The sequence below is a fragment of the Phragmites australis genome, chromosome 24 (genome assembly GCF_958298935.1).
Source record: "Phragmites australis chromosome 24, lpPhrAust1.1, whole genome shotgun sequence".
NCBI classification, from domain to species: domain Eukaryota; kingdom Viridiplantae; phylum Streptophyta; class Magnoliopsida; order Poales; family Poaceae; genus Phragmites; species Phragmites australis.
In genome coordinates this window covers 7469677-7490190 of record NC_084944.1, presented here as the reverse complement: position 1 = coordinate 7490190, position 20514 = coordinate 7469677, and the positions used below count along the sequence as shown (strand labels likewise).

At 40.7% G+C, this 20514-nt stretch overlaps 1 protein-coding gene across 6 annotated transcripts; it reads left to right on the top strand.

The window, feature by feature from the left end:
- The first annotated feature begins 7712 nt into the window (after positions 1–7712).
- On the top strand, positions 7713–20032 carry LOC133907297 (ABC transporter G family member 25-like). Of its 6 annotated transcripts, XM_062349300.1 has the most exons (16): positions 7714–8046; positions 8177–8253; positions 10198–10449; positions 10814–10877; positions 10978–11121; positions 11217–11251; positions 11661–11737; positions 15725–16419; positions 16986–17282; positions 17599–18042; positions 18118–18266; positions 18720–19009; positions 19090–19214; positions 19400–19552; positions 19657–19672; positions 19721–20032. In XM_062349300.1, exons 1-14 carry the CDS (start codon positions 7823–7825, stop codon positions 19548–19550), a joined length of 3024 nt encoding a protein of 1007 aa, XP_062205284.1. In that variant the 5' UTR covers positions 7714–7822; the 3' UTR covers positions 19551–19552; positions 19657–19672; positions 19721–20032. The 6 variants fall into 6 exon arrangements, with proteins under 6 accessions (XP_062205288.1, XP_062205284.1, XP_062205283.1 ...); XM_062349299.1 differs by having other exon boundaries at positions 19657–20032; XM_062349303.1 differs by lacking the exons at positions 7714–8046; positions 8177–8253 and adding an exon at positions 9377–9655 and having other exon boundaries at positions 19657–20032.
- Positions 20033–20514: the final 482 nt, after the last annotated feature.

Genomic DNA, 20514 nt, shown 5'->3' with positions numbered 1-20514 from the left:
TTCTTTAATACTTTCAAAAATAGGCTGCCGTTTTAACAAATCGTAGGTCTAACCTATCGTCGTTCGTTCAACGGACGGGATCTTGTGGACCCGGATGATTAGCGAATTAAATAATCGGAGAGATGAAGATCTCGCCCGTTGAACGGGCAAGATCAAGTTCTCACCCATTGAACGGGCGAGACCTTCATGTTGCTTGTTCAGTGGGCGACATGTTGTACTCGTCCATTGAACGGGCGATATGTGCATATATAGAATTTTATTTTTTTAATTTAACTTTTATATACGGTAATTTGAAAAATAGTTCACATTCATTCGGCGAGAAATATTAGTTATGCAAATAGTTGTCATAGTGGTTATTGTTTTGAAAATTTTGGTTCGATATAAATTTATTGACATTTGTTTATTTATTTGATGTAAAATTGTATGAGTTATTTTTTTAGTGAAGTGATATTGAGAGGATACAAAATCTATTTTCTGAACAATTGTAGTTATAAAGAACTATTAGCGTAGAACCCGACACGAATGTTACATACACTGAAAAATATTACATTGGGACATGGGGTTTATCGTTGTTGTGCGAAAGGACCCTAATTATAAAGAGATGATGACAACAAACGTTGGCGTGTATGGTACGCCTAAAGACTAATATGATAGTGTGTTGCTGCTAATACTAACATACCTTAGGGAATAAAAAATACCGAATTATAATAGATGCTCTCTACTGAGTGCATTTAGGATATTTGCCCTTTTGTAGGGTTTCGGGGCCCTGTGCCTTAGCGCGACGGGCTCTCTCCCGCTTCTTCTCCCTCTCTGATTCACGTGCTTCAACTGCGGCACGCTCTTTCACTGTCTTCCTCATAAGTCACTCCTTCTGACACTTTCGTTGTAGTTTTTTCTGCTGTTGCTCATACTCCCGGCGTTCGTACGCTTTCCTCTTCCATCGTATGCTCATGTTGACCCAACACTCTTGGTGTTCATTTTGCTTTATGTCGAGCCATTCCATAAAGTTAGAGATAGGTGGAGAAGACTAGACAAATAAAAGAAGATGGGAGATTAGTAAAACAATACATGAAATCATATGGAAAGTGTCAGATGAGTGATTTATATCGCTATACCAATGGATACTCGTACGGTCCATGTCGAGGCTTGTCGTACTAGTAGTTGGCACACATGAAGAAGCGTAGGCTATATGTGTAGGAGATGTCCTGAGACTCGCGAAGCCTATAAGGGTCGCCATAGAAGCACATCGGCAGTTCGACCCTCTAGGGGATGAAAATCCTCCAATATTTCTTGGGTGGGCTTGGTGGAGCTGAGGAAGACATTGCAGTTGAGAGAGTTGAGGAATGAGTGGTGTGTCAATGGATGAGGGTGGGGTTATTTATAGTGGTGGGGGCTAGTGCATGGGCTGAGTGCATAGACTTGCATGGGGGTTGAAGCATAGGATTCGCTGTTAAAGCTAAAGAAGTCATGGCATTGATGTTTGACAGAGATTCCTTGTGAAATTTGTTGCTTAGTGTGATCTTCTTCAAAAGTTCAGCAAGGAGTTATTGTTGCCTCTGTTTGGAAGGCAGAGAATCCTATGAAGCATTGAGCTTAAAAAAACATATTGGTGCAATGATAAAAACCTAGCCATTTTATCGAAGAAAGTAAAGTACATCATAAATAAGGGTCATCGTAAGCATTCATTGTCTGTCTATGGGTACAGTACATAAGGCAATATGCATCGACTTGTACACATTCTATGACAGGTTACAATAGCATGTACTACTCCATCGCTAAATGAAGCATGCCTTATGGAAAGGTAGATTGTCAGGTGCAAAAAAAATATCTACTGGGTAGGTGGAAAAGATAGAGGCTTCTCATCCAGATATTCACAATGGATCTCTTTGAAGTTGCATCCATAGAGGTAGGGTTTGCTGCATATGTACCCTTGTATCATTTCATGTGCCACAGGCCCTGTCACAGTTGGTATGCCGCATACGTATTGTGAAGGAACCTGCATGTTACCGTATGTATTGAGGTACTTATCCCACCACTCTTCATTGAGCTCCTGTAGCCTCATCTTCGGTCGTTCAACATCCGCGTGCCTCATTGCTCCAGCCTCATCGTAGCTGTAGTTGATGTTCGCATACTCTTCTTCGTCCGCATACCATTCGTACTTGCACCTGGACTTGTCATACTGTTGGAGGGAAGCATATGAATTAGATAAAATTCATAGGACAATAGGATGTCATGCATACTTAACCCACAACAGAACCAAGCAATCGTGGTAAGCGGGAATGATTTCAGGCTTGCTATTATACCATAGTCGTACCGTGGCATGTGTGCCTCCAACTCCAGCTCCCTCTTCTTCTGCTTTTGATCTTCATTTCTTCTTCGCTCTTCATCCTCATGCTTGCATTTGTCAAGGATGTCACGTCATAGCTCATAAGGGCCCGTCTTGTCCTTACCCTTATCGGACCCGGAGTCGGACTCGGAAGCCATAGAAGGGATTGTGTTGGACTGTATTGGAGAAGAAGTAGCCATGGATGGATTACCCTTATATACACAAAGGGGTATACTACCAGGAACTGTTGAGTGTGTTAGAGGGAGAGTTATTGTGATGCCAGGGTGGATCTTAGGGATTCCTTTAGCGCGGATGTCAAAAGCATCCACCGACAGAGAGAGAAAGATGCATGATACTATAGAAGAAGGGATAAGGTCAAGGACGAGTGTTTCCTCATCATTTTACTGCGTGTAGTCAGGATGTGTCCAAGTTATAGGATATGATGTTTAAAGCTCTGTTGTGTGGTCACTTCGTGTGTAAAACCTGAGTCGTGATAGATGTGTTGTCATTTCTTAGTTAAAGATGAGTAGTGTGGTCACTTCGTGTCTAAAGTGTGAGTCATGACAGAGATGCTATGCTGCAGCAATGTGTTGTCATTTCATGCTAAAAGATGAGACGTGTGGTCACTTCATGTCTAAGCACCATGTTCTTGTTTGGAGACTTTGACGGCGATGCCTTTTTACTCAATGATAAATGATATTTACAAAAAGTTGAGTATACATCTGATTGCATCTATTTTGCAAAACAATGTAAAGAAAGAACATGTGTTGCTGCATTTGTCCAATACCACCGGGACGTCTTGTATATAAACATAACCCAATCAATTCTCTACTCACACATCTCCTGACCTTGAATTGAATATAGAGAATGGCGTATCCTCATCCTCTCGATGGCTCAATCGATCCACCACCTCCACACCCCTATATAGACGTCAATGGTAGAGATTTTTACGAAAACCACAATACTCTTCCTTACTCGTTTTGGCGGCCATGTCGACATGGAGATGATGATGTAGTCTAAGTTTATGAGCATTTCAGTGATGCACGACGTCGATTCTTCCGTTGCTCACTTTTCAGACTATGAAAAAAATAATACTCACCTTCTTTCCTATTTTCGCAACACCATTTACTTATCTCATATTTTTTTTCAGACGGATGATTGTGGTTTCCAGTACTGGATTGACCCGTGCATAGAACCACACATTTAAGAATATATCTGTCACCTTCACGTCGTCATCATAGCTGAACGCGTCGCCACTTCGAGACCCCCGCCAACGTGTCCACCTCCATCAGCTGGCACAACGTAAGTAGGCCAGCAGCACGCAACTTGCAAACATAATACAATTAGCGATGAATAATGATAAAAATCGGTATGAACATTAAATGTAAAATGGACAAACCTCGAAATCCAGCTCTCATCAATCCTCATGAGCTTATCTGACACACGAGGTCATAGTACCAGGAGCTCCTTAGCCTGCACCGCTGTGCGGTATGAATGGTTCCTAACGTCGACCTCAGGGTCAAGCAGCTTCAAATGCACCATACCTGCATGTTCACAAGTTATTTACATTTGTATATACAAAATAAACACATAGTAAGAAGTGTCGACCACTCTAGACCTAGTCTAAACTGGTTTTTATTTATGAGAACTAAACAAGTAAATATCCAACATATAACATGGTATAATAGATTGTTCAAATCTTAATAAATATGTGAACAAAATCACAACCTAATACGTTACAACCTCGCACATAATAAAACAGTAAAGTACAATGTTGTGCACATGAATATTCATCACACCATGAATTACAACATTAATTGATCTAAATGAGCCAACGAAGCTATCGATCGATGACCCTGAGGACGTCTGACATCTACACTAGACCTGAAAGGACCTGTTTCCGTGGGGTTCACACTTGGTACACCAATGATGCATTTCTTATAAGTGTGTCCTGTTCTGTTGCACTTGCTACACAACTTCACATGATGCCCAACTTCTGCTTCATCCATGTCATTATGGATCCTCGTAGTCCAACACCGTCCCTTCTTCTACTTCATCTTATCAGTATCAGGGATGAACACACAATTGGACCCAGGTTCCTTCGTAAAAGAACCATAAATCTTGAAACTGTAGGCCTCATGGTTCCAAGTGTCGAACAAAGCTTCATTCTTGAAGTAGTTGAAGACATACCTCCGATTCCTCATACCTGTCACAATACACACGGTAATCACATAGGAGCATGGCTTCTGCAGTAGCATCGGCTTGTAGCAGGTGCAAACTCACCTGTCATCGAAGATGGTGCACTCGTGGATAACTCTCTCACGCTTGCCCCTCCCCCTCCTTCCTTTGTCCCTGCATAGAATCTCGTATCTGTGCTATGCAGTTCCCCTTGAAGCCACTTCCCAATAGTCAACCCACATCCTCTTGAAACTGGGCACTCGCCACGGGAAACCCTCATTCACATACTTGATATCATATTCCTTCTTACTTGACTTGGCAACATAAAACTATCGTCGAACCGATGTCGCCCATTGAGTCACAACATCCTTCATGGTCCAACTAGTAGGATACCTAGCACCTTGAGTCACCTCATTTGGCGTATACTCATAGGCTACTTGATTCCTCTCATTCACCATAAGGTTGTTGAAGATAGGATTGTTCCAGTCCGTAGGAACTGGAGCATCGTCCTCATCATCTAAAATGTCATACTCAAAGGATTTGTTAGCCTCACGATCATCTTGCTCCATCTGTTCATTTAGAGAGGCGATTCGTTCCTCTCGTCTGCCTCACCTGCAGGTTCATTGGAATAATCCAGTGAACGTGCAACATCTGGATCGACATCTTCCTCGTACTCTTCCTCAGCACCCTCCTCCTCCGCGTACCCCCACCATGTATCTTCCCAACTGTCTCCTTATTCTTCTATCGTACAAGCAACAGATGAGGCCAACCTCTGTGCATAACATTCTGCAGATACCTCTTTCACACTTCATCTTCCTAAAGCAGGAACACCTCTAGTACACAACTTCTCTGTAACGGTTGCCCACAATGTTAATGAATATCTCTTGAATCTCAGGGTCTATTTTGAAACCCCGCATCAACTAGACATACAAGTGTCCGACACTTTTATGCATAGGTCTAAAAATACTCTTGTCCATTGATTGAAATACAAATAATACCACCCCTTTCAAACTATATAATATTTCACTGTCCCTATAAAAAAAATCCTAAACTGCTACTTATCCAACATACTTAACAACCATCGACAAAAATCCTAATATTATTGCAACAAAACATAAATAATTAAGTAAAATTACATATGCAATAAAAAAATTCGTTACAAACATAGCCCAACATATAATCTATACTGCAACAAAATATTCTCGAGTCATACATCAAACACCTTAAATCCTACATCTACCGCATCAGTTATGACTACAATATATCTAAAACCTATGTTTAATACCTAACATATGTATACTACATCTAATTGCTAAAATATACATATAAACATGATCTAATTATTAAACTATATCAAACCCTAATTCTAAAACTAGATCTACATTCTAACCTACATCTAGTGACTATCCTACAGATTTATAAAAAAAATTCTAAATCTAACATATAATATATGTCAAAAACTAACACTACTGACTATTCTACCGGGTTTGTAAAAAAATATAAAAAAATATACCTCTTTTCTCTGGCAGAGCTTCGCCGCGCAATTTTTCCTCCTCTTCTCTCCCCTCCCCTCTCCTCTCCTCTCGGCTAAGTGGGAAACAAACGAGGGCGTGACATCGGCAGGGCCAGTCGCACAGGTTTAAATACCCCAAAAATCTCACCCCCTCAACAGACGAGATATTTTGGGTGGGCTCGCACGGCGGAGACGCCACGAAGGTCTTGCACTTTCAGCGGATGAGAACTTGATCTCACTCTCTGAACGGGCGAGATCTTTCTCTCTCTGGTTATTTAATTCGTTAACTGTTGGGCTCACAAGATCTCGTCCGTTCAACAAGTGATACCCTATTCTCGTCCGTTGAACGAATGATGGTAGGTTATATTTGTGATTTTTTTTAAAATGGCTATGTATTTTTGAAAATATTAAAAAAAATAAAAAAATAAAAAAATTTGGTATTGGAAGTGTCTGGGCCGCAGGGAAGGGACGGCCCACACAACAGATACTGGGCTGCATTGCATACACGACCGCCTTCAGGGGAATTTGTATTTTTATATTTTTAAATAAGAATTAAAAATATAGGAATCTATATCTGTAATTTTTCAAAACTAACATATATATATATATTTATAATTTTTGGATTTGAAGATATTAAAATAAAAATTCCCTTCAGTGTCGGGACGACAATCCGCGGGCTGCTGCCACCGACGGATTCTGGAGTTGCTCCTTCCGTTGTTAAACTAAATAGATTATTATTATATATATTATATACTACCGATGAAGAATGTCATATGTCATGTATGTCATGCCCTGCGGAGTAATCAATTCCTTTCCTCTGTTTATCTTTTGCTTTGTTCCACCCCCATCAAAATCGTTGAACGATCGCAACCCTAACAGACTTTAAACTATAAACTATCTATAAACTGTAGTCACCTCACTGATATTTTTTTTGCTCTGAACAAAATAGTCGTCTCGATAGCCGCTCTAACATTATAGTACATCAATCCATCGCCGTCCCGACTATGGGCACGGTCAAAGTGAAAAAAATGGTGTGAAATATAATCACTGCCACATAAGCTTTGCACCGAGCGAGCATGCACTCGTTTTGATGCGCTGCATGACTGTGACCGTGTACGATAAGGGCCCGGTCTTTGGATTTTTTTTAATAATGATAATTTAATGTAAAATTGTAAAAATAATATATGTTTATAAAAATTATCAAAATAGTATCATGTCGGTAGGTAAAATGCTGACTGGTACTTATATCGGTATTTCGCTTGCGAACAAAACTCTTGCTGATATTTCGCTTACCGACCAGTAGTCATGTTGGCATGATCTCTTGCCAGCAAAACTTATCGACATCTAGTCTGCCGATAAGCAAATATACTTTGATGATAGAACTCTATTGGTAAACTGAATGTTGAAAATTTATTTATTTATACTTTTTTACTTTCAGCACACTAGACGTCGATATGTACCTTTATCGCACAGCCAATGCAATAAAAACTAGGGCTCACCACCAATTAGAACACTAGATGACAATACAGCCATGTCGGGTGCCCATAGAGTGCTATTTTAGCAATTTTTTCATAAGCATACATTTTTTTTTTGCAATTTTCCATTAAAATATTATTATTTAAAAAAAATTCCCGGTCTTTGCACGTAAACGCTAACACGTCTCGCGAGCTGACTAACGAAGCCATACACGCATTCCTTCCCCCTCTCGATCGATCCAACTCCCGGCTCCGATCGACCGGCGAGCTCCGGGCGCCGGCCACTCGGATCGCGCCGCGGTTGGCCGGCGCGGTCAGCTACGACCGACCATGCCGCGCGTCCTCCTCGCCGCCGTCGTGCTGCTGCTGCTGCCCCGCTCGGCGCGATGCCAGCCGGGCGTGCTCGACCGCGCGCCGCCGCCGGCCGCGCAGGTGCTTCAGGGCGCGCCGCCGCCGCAGGCCGTGCACCAGGCGCTCGACCTCGCTCTCGGGCGAGTCAGCAGCGCGCTCGCCGGCGAGGTGCAGCGGAAGTACGGGACCTGCATGGCCAACGTGTACGTGCCTCGCGCGCGCGCGCCTGGTTCTCCCGTCGTTTGATTCTCTCGCGCTCTCCGGTTTCCATGTATATATTTGTGAGCTTGAGCGATGGACTGATCTGGAGGGTGGTGCTGTGCGCTTGATCAGGGAGAGGGACTTCAACCTGACGTTCGACTTCACCTCGGACCCGAGCTTCGCCTCCGACTGCATGGAGCATACCAGAGGTATGGACACCATGAACAGCGAGCTCAACATACTTCCGTTCTTGGTTGCTCTCTGTTAGCGTTTTAACGAAAGCATCATCAGAATTGATAAGTCAAGTACAAGATTAATACATGTGACATAATATTTTTAACAAGGTTCCACACCGTACAAAGCTTGTTAATTCTGATGATACTTTCATCGATAAAACTCTAACACTCTCGTTGGCACCTAATAGGTGCAAGGGGTTCGAGTAGAATCATTCACTTTTGAATTATACCGTCGAAAGTCTCCACGGCATTTGACTGGATGGTAGAAACAAGAAATTGAAAGTGTGAATTTTGGGAAATTTATAGTTTTTGTTCATCAATCACAGGTGAACATTTAATAATAGACTTTCTCATGTTTAACACCATTTATGTAACGGTTTATTTTTCCCTCCGAACTCAAATAGATGCTACAAATTGTGATAAGTAGCGTGCATTGAAAGATGCAAAGGCCGGAACATTATTTCCATTATCTAAAAAACTAAATTTGGATTTGTAGCTCAAGACATTAGCAGTGGTCGATGCTCCGTTGTGCTTGGTGGTAAAGTTATGAAGCCCAATATATTTTTACAACCGTGGCACAAGAACTTGTGGTTTTTTAAAAACTAGGCATGCTTTGTTTATATATTAAGCTTATCACAATTATTTGACTATGATCAAAAATCAATTTTGGAGTTGTGGATAAGGTTTGTAATGCATTATATGTCTCAGAATAGGTCCCATTCTTCTACCATTTTCGGGTAGTCGATGGCCTCCTATACGAATTATTTGGGATTGTGAAGTGATAGAAACCATTTTATCTATTAATAATAGCTAAATTGGAAGTATTAGGTGCAAAAATTTGGATATTCGCCCTCGCCTATATATTTATTTTCTTCTCCTATACAGAAACTAGCAAGACCCACTCTATTGCTAATTCCATCGATGACACCTTTATCTAAAAAATGCGTTAGTTCGTTGAACAATTACCAAACTCAAAATTGGCATCACGTTTCGGTTGGCAAAGGACATTCTCGCCACATTTTTCCAGTCACTGACAAGTGGGACCGGCCCGAGCGACTCGTTTCCGAGGACCAAACCAAACAAGTAACCAAGAGTTCATGACGTCACTCACTTCCGAGTTGCTACCTCTCGTTACAAATGCGCCGCCGCCCGCTCCGGCCGCGCCGCCGCAATCCCACCCGTCTCCTGCCGCACGGCGTTCGCGGTCGGGAGCATGGGCACTTCGCGGGCTCCTCGCTTGCTGCGGACTTCTAGAACCGAACCACCGCTCCCCTCTCTCTCAGGAGTAGGGCCGGGTTAACAGCAGCGCAGCCGGGTTAACCGCCCCCTCTATTGATTCCGCGGCTTGGCTTGGCTTGGCCTGGCCGATTGAGAGGTTGTGTATCCTGATGAGCGTTGGGGATTCGTAGAAAATGGATTTGCGGAGCGAATGTTTGAGGGGTTTGTAGGTTGGGCTCATCTTCATATTGTGGTGGAGACTGGATAGGATTTGGTGATCTAGGAATGTATGCACTTTCTTGTGAATTCCTGTGTACATTGCAGCATCTGGGAATGTGTGTACTAATACCATTTCACCTTTTTGTATCCTCTTTGTTTGTGGCTCTAGTTGGTTTCTTCTCTAGCCTACCCAATTTGTTTGGGACAAAAAGGCTTTTTTTTTTATTGTTGTTTGTTGATAAGCAGGAGATGCATGTGCTTAGTTTTCGGCAAGGCAGTTGGAAAATCCTACCCTTTCTCAACTAATGCTACCGTTTTTGTCTATTAGCAATTTTATTTTGATTCAAGGTATCCTAACTTTTTTAGTTAGAAGCTGCAATGTTTTCACTAGAGGCAGAAGTAAGGCACTGGCTTACACATTAGAATTCTCAAAGCCAATGTTTCATGATTATTTTATTAAAGAAGGGGGTGTCTGTGCAGGACAAATGGTCGCAATGCTGTGCAGGAAACCTGAAGTAGAGTTATATGTCAAAACCTTGATTAGCAGTCGCAGCACACCCAGGATTAGTAGGAACTGCAACCAAAACTCATGGGCACTTGGGTGCCAGCCCGGCTGGGCTTGCGCGACACTGGATGATGAGTCATCTGATCAATTGATTCCATCCAGAGCAGTGAACTGCAGACCATGTTGTCCAGGTTTCTTCTGCCCTCGTGGCCTGACCTGCATGATGCGTAAGTTTATCTTTCCAAACAAACGCCCTACATATTAAACTACTTTTGCATGATACAACTAGTATTATGTTTCCTTGGGCCTAGTGAATTCAATCATTGATTAAAATTTAAGGAAGTTCCGATGCTAAATGTGCAAAGAATAAGTCTTTGGATTTTTTTGACGTATTAACATAATCTCTTCACTATTATTACAAATTAAGAAAACTTGAGTTAAGAGTATAGGCGAGAATTTGTTTTTGAACTTTTACTTTCTCAAGATTACACTTCATTGTACAACTAATTACCTATTACCACTCTTGTTCTTTGTTACTATTAACACTTGTTTCTGCTTATTTTCTCTAAATTCATTTGCAACTTTTTACAGCATGTCCTTTGGGTGCTTATTGTCCTCTTGGGTCAGTGAATGAAACTACCGGCCTTTGTGATCCGTAAGAAGAATTGTCAGCAAATGCTTTATTTACCATTTGATATTCTTCATAAGAGTTGCACAGAGCATGATTCTTTTCTTTCTTCCTGAAAATATGTCAGGTACTTTTACCAAATAACTCCAGGATTGAATCATACATGTGGCACTGCTGATTCTTGGGCTGATGTGGTTACAACTAATGATGTCTTTTGCCCTCCGGGGCACTACTGTCCAACCACAACCCAGAAATACAACTGTAGCAAGGGGTATCGTCTCTACTCTTTCTTATATGCAATCATCTACAATTTATTGTGATATGTTGTTCTGTTGCTAATTCTATTTGTAACTTCGTATTCTGCAGGTACTATTGCCGTAAAGGTTCCACCGATGAAAATAGTATGCATATCTTCTTTTCGGAATAGTCTTCTTTGGAAGCATAAAATTAGAACTATTACTTACCTAATAGCTGGTTCCTTTAGTTCAAAATTCGAACTTCTATGATCCATCAAGTTTCCCATATGATTCCACCACTTAAGTGTTTCTTCAATAGTTGGGTGATTGCTTGAAATCCTAACCACCGGTTTGCAATGGCTGCTAAATATAAAATGACGCCGTTTTAATGGTTTGAAGTACCTTTTTGATTAAATGTTATATAGTCCAGTAGACTAGATTCTGTCAAAGACTCAAAGTGCTCTGTGGGAAACGATACTGCAATACTTCATGGCGAACTGCACGGATTTACAGTTTTTATTATTTAATCTTTTGAATGTGTTTATAAATCTTGAGTAATGTCATAAATTTGCAGAGTGTCGTTGGAAAAATATGTGTCAGGGGGATAATTCAATTAAAGAAGATATTGGTTTATATGGCGGTGCTTTAATTGTAAGTACCACATTTTCCATTTTTTTTCTGTTTTCGTTTCTTGTCTTTGAGTGCTATGTTTTCATCTGGGACTTCAAAATTGATCTGTGGGACCCCTATCCCTAAAGGAAAATACAAAAAGGGTGCCCTACAGTTTTACACTCTTACTGGAAAATTCTTTTGGTCTACCCCAATTTGCTTGGGACTAAGGGCTTTGTTGTTGTTGTACTGTCCCACAGCAATTGTTTGAACTGACACATTTTGGTAAACTGTATATCAATTTTAGTCCTGAAAGAGCTTATCTTACTGTTAAATATTTTCTTAGCAACATTTTGTTACATCACTAACTCATACTCGTGTCACCCATAAGCTTGGTTGTTGTTGTACTGTCCCACAACCATTGTTTGAATCAACACAATTTGGTGAAGGTATATCATTTTAGTCCTAAAAGATCTTGTCTTACTTAGAAATATTTTTCTTAGCAACATTTTATTACATCACTAACTCATACGCTTGTGATCCATATAACTCTTCTCTGGTTAGTAGTGTTACCGGGACTCGTGTATCCGAAATTTTTTTGACGTGTCGACGCGTACCCTCGCATCAACTCGCACCCGACACGGCGCGACGTGGATCCGACACCTTCGGCCATGTCGAAGGAGATGAGGAGGCGGATGCGGTAGGGGGGGGGGGAGCGGAGGATGCGACGCTGGAGGCGAGGAGGAGGTAGCGACGGGGGGAGGCGAGGTGGAGGCGGTGGGGTATTGGGGAGAGTGAGGACTCGGGAGTGGATCCGTGTGTGACTAACTGAAACTCTAGTGGGCTAGTGGGCTGCATTAGGGAAGGGATCTGTTGGGCTGCATTAGTGGTCTCCCTTCCATTTTTCCTTTTTCTTTTCTATTTTTCTGCAGCTTTTGTGTAGTTTTTTTTTATACATCCTTTATACCTAAAAAGCTACAACTAGATGTTTTGATGTGTGTTAATCACAATTAATGTGTTATTTTAGAAATACTGATATTATTTACTAATAAAATATGATATAATGTATTTTAATATAATATTAATATAAATTAGAAGAATCCCTGAATTCTATTTTCTAGAATTTGCTGAATCGGACACTCGCATCATAAACAACCTTTCCGCAACCCCAAGTTCGCAATGCAACGATCTTCTCTTGTCGTTAGCATCTGCTTTCAGAAGGTACAAAATATGTTGTTTTTGATTTTCAGGGTCTAGTACTTGTTAAGTCCCTCACTATTTACTCGGAAATAAGGGTTCCAAGTAGGTAGTCTAGATAGTAAAAACATCTTTAAAGTAAAGGGAACTTATATTGCCTTTTGGTTGAGACAAACTTTTCACCTCCCCGGGTGCGTGTTTGGGATGAATGACCCGAGAAATGACTTACCCCGTTTGTCGGGCATGAAGATGCGTGGAAAAACAAATAAGGCAGAAAAAGAAAATCGATCGACTTTCTAGGCAATATGATCTTTATTATAAGGAAGTACTCTTAGGACTTACACTTGGAACTTACAAAGTTTATTGACGACCAACGAGCTATGTAGACTTATTGTCTTAAACCTAAACGATACAGACTTGATTAAGCTAATAATCAGTGACCCTTACGTGCGAGTAGTGCGGTGGTAAGATCTTCGGTTGCGGGGCTACTGGCTAGGGCTCGAACCCTAGTTCTCACAAATAAAAGGCCCATCGCTGAGATAACTGTTTTCAACGAGTTTTCTTGATGGCCAACCTTCGGGGCCTTTTCCTCGACCTAGTTGCAATATCCTTTGAGACGTCTCTCCCCTTGGAGTTTTTTTATTGTCTCCGAGGTAGCATAGATGCTTTTTCATGGGCTTCGAACTAGTCGTGGAGTTGAGCCCCCCGGGTTGCTAGGTTTGTGTCTCGAGGTGCTCTGATCGCGGTCACGACTGAGGCTTCTTATGCACCTTGATCCTTGAGCTCTTGGGTTTCTCGTTTGGTTGGTGTTGAACTGTCATGTCGAGACTCCGTTTGTCGCAACGGTGACCTGTCTTGGGACAACCCCGGATAGTGATGACCCCCTTGGGTCCGGGGATCTTCATGCACTGATAAGTGTAATGCATGGTTGCAATGAATTTGGCAAGAGAAATTTGTCCGGCATTTGGCAAGAGAAATCGACCACGTCGAACAAAATTTTCTCTGTCCGGAAGTTGTGATGCTTCCCGAAGGTAATGAGTAGCGACATTTGGCCGATGGGGGTGGCCAGAGGTCCGATGGCGGTTGTTTGCCCGATTATCATCCTAGGGAGCCTTGTTTCTAGGGTTACGCCTCTCCGGGTCTGACACATCTTGTGACGGGTGATTGTCTGGCCTGTCTCGATTAGTACTATCTTCGGCTAGGGCCAGATGAGAGTTCTCGGCTTGGAGAATGATCTCCTTTGTTAAGTCGACCGCGCCGAGTTCATCCAATTCTTACCAGCCAGGGTAGCTAGATCTGTGGTTGGAGGGTGCATGGGGGCCTCTTGTAGAAGGAGGATCCTCTTAGCGGTCGGGGACTTGAAGCTGTTAGCCTCCTGCTGATGTTCAGGAGACGGTAAGACCAAGGCCCCGTTAAGGACCTAGGGTGGTGTGCTCGTCTGAGGCTGACCATTGCCTGCCACTGGAGCCAAAGGATCCTGGCCATTTGCAGGGTCGTTGTCATGATGACCCAGTTCATCACTCCTGTCTCCGATAGCGAAAACTTCTCGGGGGTATCTCTGCTAGAGGAGGTGTCCAGATCCAACATGGATGCTTCATTGGATTGCTTCGGGTTGATATCTTGACAATCCATGTTGTTAGAAGCTGCGAGGATTGATCCTGACTTATTGTGAATCGGACATTCACAGTTATCTAGGCAGCCGAGTGGTTCGAACTTGAAGCCGTAATCTTTGCTGCATTGATCCATGAATTGATTTACCTCGTCGCTTGAAATGTCACCGGAAAGTTCGTCGCCGAAATCCACTCAATCAATCACCGATTTGTCGGGAAGAGAGGTAAAGTTGTCATAGAACCCCTCATCTGAAAAACCAGTTTTCAGTGAAACTTTGGGCGATATCTACGTCATCTCGCGCGTAGATTCTTCAACGCCTTTTCTCATAGTCCCCACGGGTGGTGTCAACTGTCAACTATCAACGCTTGGTGAACCGCTAATCTAACTAATTTGTTGAAAAATTAAGGGATGCTTTGAGTAGACGAATCATGAGAGGAATACACATGAGTTTTTAGACAGGTTTGGACCTCGTGGAGGATAATAACCCTACATCGTGTTTATCTTATATTGATTTGAACTTGTTACAAGGGGATGTGGCTAGTCTAGATGGATCTGAACCTAGTCGACGACTTCCTCCTTAGCTTCTATTGGTTTCGTTGGGCTTGTATCGCTCTAGTTCGACCTCTCCTCTGCAGGGCCCCTTGGCTCCGTATATATAAGGGTGTTGTACGTCCTCTGAACTCCTTACTATTTTTGAGATAAACCTTCTCAGCTACAGGGTGCCTTATGATCTGCGGGTAGTTTTCTTTCTTTCAGGAATCCCCTTCTCAGGGATAAAAATATATCCCGAGAATTACGGATAACCCTAGGGTACTCGGATATGGTAACTCTTCATTATTCATCGTCATTGCTTTACTGAGAAATATTTCTTACAATATTTTATTGTGTATTGCTAACTCTTTTGATCCATAAAATTGTTCTCTGGTTAGACTTGGAATTAATGTCTAATGCATCCAACATTATTCTTATTTCATTTTGTGTAAATATGATTTGTAACTTATGTTCCAGTGTAATTCTCTGATTTATAATGTGTTTGTCATAGATCTCTGCAAAATTTGTGTCTATTACTCTATTTAAGTATCCTAGTTTCTTTCACAAGTCACTTTTCATCATGCCACTTAACGCAAAGAACACATCTAACTGTTATCAAACATGTTCTCCCCATTATTCAATGTAGCTTTCATTAAAAATCTTTTTATACATCTGATCTTCTTTTTGCAGGTTGTTTTGTGCTTCATTTTACTGCTGGTGTACAACTGCTCTGGTCTATTCATTGCAATTCAAGTTAAAATGTCGTCTAGATCTCGTAAAAAGGCTGCAAAAATTGCACACAAATCAGCAGCAGCACGTGAAAGATGGAAATTAGCTAAAGAACTTGCATTAAGGCATGAGGTAGCAATGCCAGAGTCTTTCAGTTCACCTGAGCAATCAGCTACGTCATCTAATGGAGCACTACATGCTGCTGAAGCTAATGCTAACGGGTCAAAAAATCGCAAAAATAATCAGACTGATAACGATAGAGTTATGCAGCTAGACATCGATAAATTAACATTCTCTGGAGTGGTGTCTCTAGCTACTGAAAATAGACCACGAAGACGAAGGCCAATGATTGAGGTGGTTTTCAGAGGTCTAACACTATCAATTGGAAAAAAGAAACTTCTGCAATGTGTTACAGGAAAGCTTTCACCAGGTAGGGTAACAGCTATCATGGGCCCTTCGGGAGCAGGAAAGACTACTTTCCTCAATGCTGTTTTAGGTAAAACATCAGGGTATAAGAAGGATGGGATAGTCCTTATAAATGGAAAACCTGGTTCGATGCAGTCATATAAGAAGATCACCGGGTTTGTGCCACAAGATGATATCGTCCATGGAAACCTGACTGTTGAGGAAAATCTGTGGTTTAGTGCATGTTGCAGGTATTTGATACGTCTTAAAGCACGTAGTTTAATTGCTTTCCTAATTGATTATTTTTCCCTTCAACTAAAATGTTTGAGTACAAGCCTTCATCAAAGAACTTATTTCTTTTCCAGTGCCCAATCTGTAGGTTTATTTTTCCCCTGTAAGGGTGCTCTAAACTTGCAATGTTCAAATTTGATCAATTACTTGTCATCACAAACAATGAGACATCATTTCAAGACTTATCAACAGACAGAGAAGTACAGATGTGTGTGCTGTAATAATATTATCCCTCCTTGCTACTCCATATAACATGTTAAAAAGAATGTTCATTTATTTTAGATAGAACATAATTTGATTTTTTAAAATGGTCTATTGTTATATCTGAATTTCACTTTTCCATTTTCTGCTTTCAGATGCATAAATTAGCATTATGTGCCTAGATGACGTCCTGTGATAGCTGTATGTGTTTGCTATATATATGACCATGTAGTTGATCTCAGTAATCCTTTTCATGATATCACTGTTCATATATTCATAAAGTAAATGGTTAATTTTAACAATCGGTATTTTTTTTGTGGAATAGGTTAAGCAAAGGCATGTCAAGATCTGATAAGGTTCGAGTTCTTGAATGGGTTATTGGATCATTAAGGCTTCAAGAAATCAGAAATTCCCTTGTTGGGACAGTGGAGATGCGGGGCATTTCCGGAGGACAAAGGAAGCGTGTAAATGTTGGGATTGAAATGGTTATGGAACCATCCCTTCTGATATTAGACGAGCCAACTACAGGCTTAGACAGTGCTTCCTCTCAGCTACTTCTAAGAGCTCTTCGACAAGAAGCACTCCAAGGAGTAAACGTTTGTGCAGTGGTTCACCAACCAAGGTTTCTCGTAAACATTTAATCATCAATTTGTCTCTTCATTATAAATTAATGTCCTTCCTATCTTGAATTGAAATGACTTTCCTCACATGCAAAGTTTTATTATTAATTTGTAATATTCATTGGTCGACGGCCCAAAAGACTGCATCACCAATTTAGTTATTCATCCACATGCATTGTAGTGCTCAACCAAAATATGCGATCGGTTATCCAAAAATGGCTAATCACTCGTTTGTCCTATTGAATTAAAATGATCTTTTCTAGCATCTTTTTTACTTTATTGAAATATAAACTTGACACTCATTAATGTTTTACACAGCTATACTTTGTTCAACATGTTTGACGACTTTGTCCTTTTGGCAAGAGGTGGCCTTATTGTATATCATGGGCCTGTAAGTGAGGCTGAAATGTACTTCGCAGGCCTGGAGGTCAAGGTGCCTGACCGAGAGAATCCTCCAGACTATTTCATTGACATCTTAGAGGGAATAGTAAAGACAAAAATGAGGGAAAATGTCACTCCTAAACACTTGCCACTTCTTTGGATGTTGCATAATGGATATGAAGTTCCAGATGATTTGCAGGACCTTGAGAATATCAATACAATTCGTGAGTTATATGCTGTTCGATCCATTTCTAGTGAAGAGTCATTGGCAGAACAGTCAGTGAATACAGACTATGTGCACCAGAATGTGAGGCAATCAAATAAATTACTGGATAGGAAAACACCTGGTGTATTTGCACAATATGGATACTATTTAGGGAGGTAAATTGATTCTTTAATACTCCCTACTTGCTGGGTGAATCAGTTTGTAATCTACTGCCGAAATCGTGTTTCCAGGGTAGCAAAGCAACGGCTGCGTGAAGCTTCACAACAGGCTGTTGATTACCTAATATTGTGTATTGCTGGCATATGCATTGGAACAATTGCTAAAGTTCGAGATGATTCATTTGGTGTAACTTCTTATGGATATGCCATAATGGCAGTTTGTAAGTCAGTACCTTTTTTGTTTCTAAATTTACATAAATTAACAGAAAAAAGGCTGCTCTGTTGTGAAAATCTCCTTGTACATAATTTATTAATGATAGACGGTATATAACAAAATGTATGTGGCTCTTTTCATTTAAATCATTCTGGCATTAGCTTGAGGTAGATATGTGGTTCTTTTCATTTAAAGCATTCTGGCATTAGCTCTTTAGTTATAACAAAATATCAATGAGCAATTTACAAATCACAGCCTTGTTTGTGTTCCTGCATAGCATAGAAGTGCATTGCCTTAACTATCCCTTCTGTTACAGAAGAAATTAGCAAAAGTTTAACTATAGTTTTTGCTATTTAAAGAGTATAATCACAATGGCATTTTGTTTCCTTGTAAGAAACTAGAGTGACACTAGTCCAGAAAAAAAGTTACATTTTAGCTAACGATAATGTGCTTGTTGCAGCACTGTTATGCCAGCTTGCAGCATTACGGTCATTTTCACCAGAAAAATTGCAATATCGGAGGGAGAGAGAATCTGGGATGAGCTCTCTAGCTTACTTTCTTGCAAGAGATACACTTGATCATTTCAATACCGCCATTAAGCCAATTATCTTCCTCTCGACATTTTATTTCTTCAACAACCCACGATCAACTTTTAAAGATAATTGTTTGGTTTTGCTGGCATTAATTTATTGTGTAACTGGCATCGGTTACACTTTTGCTATTTGGTTTGAGCTTGGATTAGCTCAGTTGGTAAGTAGGACATCTTCAAAATTTTGTATCGTGACATATATAACTCTAGAGGCGGTGACTAATGAACTATGCTATTGCAGTGTTCTGCATTAATACCTGTAGTGCTGGTCCTGGTGGGTACTAAACCAGAGCTTCCACGGGTTGTAAAGGAACTGTGCTATCCCAAATGGGCACTAGAAGCTTTCATTATTGCAGGAGCAAAAGAGTTAGTATTCTCTGTTACTTTAATCAACACTCGATGAAAAGTTAAAGAACTAGTATCTGTTATTAATAATTAATTTATATAAACTGGAAAATCATTATGATCGACTTGATGTGAAGTGCAATTTTCTCTTCTTAAGACAAAGGTCAAGCTTTGCCTCTTTTGCCTAACACAGTTACACCCTTCAGGTATTCAGGCGTGTGGCTGATTACTCGATGTGGAGCATTGCTCAAAGGCGGCTATGATATCAACAATTTTGGTCATTGCATCACCATTATAATGCTTTATGGTGTACTCTTCCGATTTGTTGCGCTGTTTAGTCTGCGTAAGCTGAAATAGACGTAAGTGCACGTACCATTTATTTTCTCCACTTTCCATGTGTTACTACTTACTACTACATATTTTAAGGATAAAGTTTCATAATCTAAACATGTGCACTGTGCAGGTCTTATCATCTGGTCGACTACAGAGCTAAAGACAAGGACTGTTCTGTTGAGCATTCAAGATTCAAGAATATAGGAATGCTGTCGAATTTGTATATAAGAAGACTAGAGAGCTAAAGACAAGGACTGTTCTGTCGAGCATTCAAGATTCAAGAACATAGGAATGCTGTCGAATTTGTATATAAGAAGACTACATCATATATAGGAACTCTGGATTCAGAAGTATGAGTACAGGCTGCACAGAAAAACTGATATGTATAGATTTAGAACTACCGTTCTTGTCCATAAACCCGTTAGAATGGTATGTCGAACATTTTTTTTGAATGCATGTATGTTACATTGAAATTTAGCATTGTATATCAAGCGGCTTCCCCACAAGAGTTGCATACTGAAAGTGTCTTCTTATTTTGAATTTGAAGTCGTATCGGTTTTAGCCAGGCCGGGAGCATTTATTAGTTTCGAGAGATTGGACCATTTTGGTTGGTAAAAAACAACTGAAATATTAGATCAGGTTGGTCAGGCAGAGCTGGGCGACTTTTTATTTTTAATACCTTTTTTCATTAATATCTAAAAATCTAAATCCTTGGCAACTAAATTTCCAGATATAAACCAAGACCCATGGTGTGGCCAAAAAGGTTCGCATCTAGCAATTTAGTGGTAAAGGATTTATTTTCATAATATTAATTGAAAGTTTAAAAATAAATGAAAAAGAGCCGGGCCTGGAATTACTTCCGATTCTGGGCTTAGTATTCCAAGCCTGGCCCGGCCGCTTTCAGGACACGGGATATTTGATTTTTTACCAATTTATCATTCGGTAGAGTAAAAAAATTACTATTAAATTAATTGTTATAGACTCAAAA